Source organism: Sceloporus occidentalis, unplaced genomic scaffold (assembly GCF_023333645.1).
Source record: "Sceloporus occidentalis isolate IW3139 unplaced genomic scaffold, rSceOcc1.0.p SCAF_14, whole genome shotgun sequence".
NCBI classification, from domain to species: Eukaryota; Metazoa; Chordata; class Lepidosauria; order Squamata; family Phrynosomatidae; genus Sceloporus; species Sceloporus occidentalis.
Window position 1 is genome coordinate 687035 of NW_028316994.1, and position 3981 is coordinate 691015.

The following is a 3981-nucleotide window of genomic DNA, read 5'->3' on the forward strand; positions in this document are numbered from 1 at the left end:
TCCCTTAGATAACTGGTTGGAGATAGGCCCATTGAGTACAATTAGAGGTAGCTTCTGGAAAGTGGGTATAGGATTGTATCATCATTTCTCTGTTAATAGCCATTCTATTTTTATAACTTATCATTAGGAATTGTTTTTAAAGTAATCTCTGTATGTACAAGGTCCAGTAGATTACAGATGAACAGTATCCAGCACTCTATGTTCAGTTACCTTCATCCTGGTTGTCTTCCTTCTATCTACCTTTACCCATAAGAGGGTTAGCATGCACATTTTGAAATATTCTGAATTTGATTAGCCACCTTTTCAAGGATCTCTTCACCTCCTTGTTTCTGAGGCTATATATGAGGGGATTAGCTAGGGGTGGGAGGGTTGTATACAAAAGAGAAAGAAACTTGTTCATAGAAGAGGAGGGTGGTAAGAGATACACAATTATTACAGAACCATAATAAATTGAAACCACACTGAGATGAGAAGAACATGTGGAGAAAGCCTTCTGTTGTCCAATCAAGGAAGGGATTCTTAGGATAGTCCTTAAGATATATACATAGGATGCTAGAGTTACTAGAAAGGGAGGCATTGTGTAAATAAATAGCAAGATTAAGTTAACATGTTCTACCACATCTGTGTTACTACAGGAAAGTTTTTTAAGTGGAACAGTATCACAGAAATAATGATCAATTTCATTGGGTCCACAGTATGTTAACTGCAGCATTACAACCATTATGATGGAAACACCTATGAAGCCATTTGTCCAAGAAATAGCTGCTAACTGGATACACTTTCTAGTGTTCATAATTGTTGTATAGTGTAGTGGCTTACATACGGCTAAATATCTGTCATAGGACATCACAGACAGCAAGTAGCATTCTGCCCCCAAACAATAACCAAAGAAATATAATTGCAAGAAACAACTGCTGAATGTGATGGCCTTTCCATTTGACAAGAGTGTGCTCAACAAGAGAGGGTTCAAAGCTGAACTGTAGCAGACCTCCAAACAAGCAAGGTTACCAAGAAAGAAGTACATTGGTGTGTGAAGATGCTGATCAACCACCACAAGCACAAGAATGAGAAGATTCCCCACTATTGTTGCAATATAAATAACAAGAAATCCAAGAAAAAGGAGAATCTGTAGATTCTTTAGATCCCGGAATCCCAAGAGAATGAACTGAGTGACGTACGTCTGATTTTCTCGTTCTTGCCCTTCCATTCATTTGCTTTCCTCTTTCTCATGACTTCATTACTAAGGATGATCAGAAGCATTTAAAAATAAGAAGAAAGAAACAGCACCTTAAAATGTTTGGTTAGGTATTATAATTTAGAAAATTTGAATAATTGTTAGAAAAATGAATACAATGAAGAACTAAATTCATTTGTTTTTTGTTCCATGTCCCCATGTGCCACTTTGGAGTGGTGGAATCTCTACATTTTCATGTCACAATCATTGCAAATCTATAATTTCTGCTGGTAATTGTTCAAAATAAAAAGGCCAAGCCTTTAACAGTATTTTGATGTGTACAAATTAGCAGGTGATTTTTTTTTTTTTTTTGCTTTGCTTTTTTGGACTCAAAATCAACATTATCTCGTGTCAATATCATCACATGAAGCTGATAATAAATATATCACTCTTACTGATTATTAAATCATAGGCAACTTCAAAATTACAGTTCAATTATTAGTATATAGAGAGATCTTGTAGCACCTTTGAGACTAAATGAAAGAAAGAAGTTGGCAGCATGAACATTATGAAAGCTACCAACCTCTTTCTTTCAGTTAGTCTCAAAGGTGCTACAAGATCTGTCTACATACGGATTCCACAGACTAACACTGCTATATCTCTGAGTTCAATTATTAATTATCCTAACTTGTGTGATTTTCTTTTGTGCAGATAAAAATTATGGCTGTTTATTTTGTTCTTGGCGAAAAGAAGTTATTCAGTCTCAGAGTTATGGAAGATTTATGTATGATTCTTCCTTCAATTAATTGATGTGAATAGATGAGTTCTCCTGCATAAGTAAGTTGATTGACCATCCAGAAATGATAGCTTTCTTGCTACTTTCCCTTTATATGTTAGCAGAAGCATTGGATTTGACAACATGAAGTAAGTATTTTAGACCAGAAGATTTACCTGTGAGTTGTTCACATTCCACAAAATGTTCAGTTTTTAGGTTCTTCAATGGTGGCATCTGTCACTGGTTATTTGGCAATCACTGAAGATTTGCTCCATGTAGGTACTGGAGTAAGAGATCCTTCCCATTTTGAAGCCATTTTTATCATGATAGAAAAGATCCACACATAGAACTATCACTGGATAAGGACAAAGATTACTAGGAATGTAGCAAATACCAACAAATATTCTATTACCCCCAAAAATGATTTTAACGGGTTGGGAACACTCTGTAGGAAGAATGCTCCATTTCTATTACAGTCGGCCCTTCTTATACACGGATTTTTTTATACACGGATTCAAGCATACACTGTTTGAAAATGTTCAAAAAAAGTATAAATTTCAAATATCAAACCTTGATTTTCCATTTTTTCTAAGGGACACCATTTTGCTGTGTCATTATATTTAATGGGACTTGAGCATACACGGATTTTGTTATACACGGGGGATCTTGGAACCAAACCCCAGCGTATAACAAGGGTCCACTGTATTATTATTATTATTATTATTATTATTAGATAATAATATGAGAGCAAACAAACTCTTGAAGTAGGGATGATTTTATTCCATCTTCATTTCTATAAGCACATATTGAATTTGAACTTGTCGCAGCAGCATGTGAGCAGAAATGAAACTATCCTAAGGCATTTGGACATCTTGGGATTTTTTTTTTGGTGTAGTTTCTATAAAAATGCATATTAGGAAAAGCTGTGCACAAAATGTGTATATCAGTTTTAAAATGTACAAAACGAATTATGTAAAATGAATGTATTTGCAAATTTAGAGATAATTGATAAAATCATGCACAAACTTGCACAAATACAAGAAAATCAGTTTCTTAAAAGTCAAAAACTAGAGTAGAAATAAGATTTAATCAAGGGAAAATTTGGAAAAAAAAAATCTAGAGAAACTCAAATGTAATTATTCAACCAACCATGAACAGAGGTTTCAGCTTAAACAAACCTAAAGCCATGTTCTACCTTCATGACATGAGAAGCTGATCCACAGTAACTCTGAGTGAATTTCACAGGTCCAGAATAAGAATTCTAAAACCTTTCTTCATCCCTTTCATGGGTTCCATGTAAACCTTCAGGTCTCCGTAGTCTTTAGCTTACTGCAGAATGCATAAATGATCTAACAGAACTTCTCACATGGTTCATTATTTATCATGGGGAAAAAACAAAACAAAACAAAAACAAGGAGCATATCCCCAGACAGTACTAGAAGATTTAGTCATATAACTTCTAATGTTCAATGCATAATGAAATGTCTCAAGAGATAACCTGTAGCAATGACTGGAATATCAATAGAAACATTTCCCCCAAGTTTTAAACAGTTATTGGCTGATGGAGAGGGAAATATTTTGTTCAGATTATTTAGCCCAGTGAAAACCAAAAATATGATGAAATTGTCACCCTGCTTCCAGGTCTCATAGGGAGGCATTTGGGTAATAAATCAATAATAATAATTGGGGTAGGGCAGAATGTGGCAGGGTCCAGCTTGGGATGCAGTATTCCAATGTCCTCCAGAAGCCATTGTGGTCCCTGAATGACTGACATTTCCCCATCTTTTGGTGCATAGCAGGGAAGGGAAACCGTGGAGGGGCAGGGACCATGTCTCTGCCCTTTCCCCAGTGGTCTACAATGTATTTCAGCATGGAAACAATAACATTCATTCTTGCTTGCTTAAATTAAAAAATGTAAGCATTAGCCATGGGAAACTGCAGTTTCTGGTGGCTTGTTCAGTATAGACAGAATAGCTCATTGACTTGAGGGAGTGAAACATTTGTGTCCAACATCTTCCTCCAAACTTCAACC

At 35.5% G+C, this 3981-nt stretch overlaps 1 protein-coding gene across 1 annotated transcript; it reads right to left on the bottom strand.

Moving 5' to 3' along the window:
- Nucleotides 1-232: 232 nt before the first annotated feature.
- On the bottom strand, nucleotides 233-1207 carry LOC149303401 (olfactory receptor 2AP1-like). Its single transcript, XM_089480689.1, has one exon. The coding sequence runs from the start codon at nucleotides 1205-1207 to the stop codon at nucleotides 233-235; it is 975 nt and encodes a 324-aa protein (XP_089336815.1).
- Nucleotides 1208-3981: the final 2774 nt, after the last annotated feature.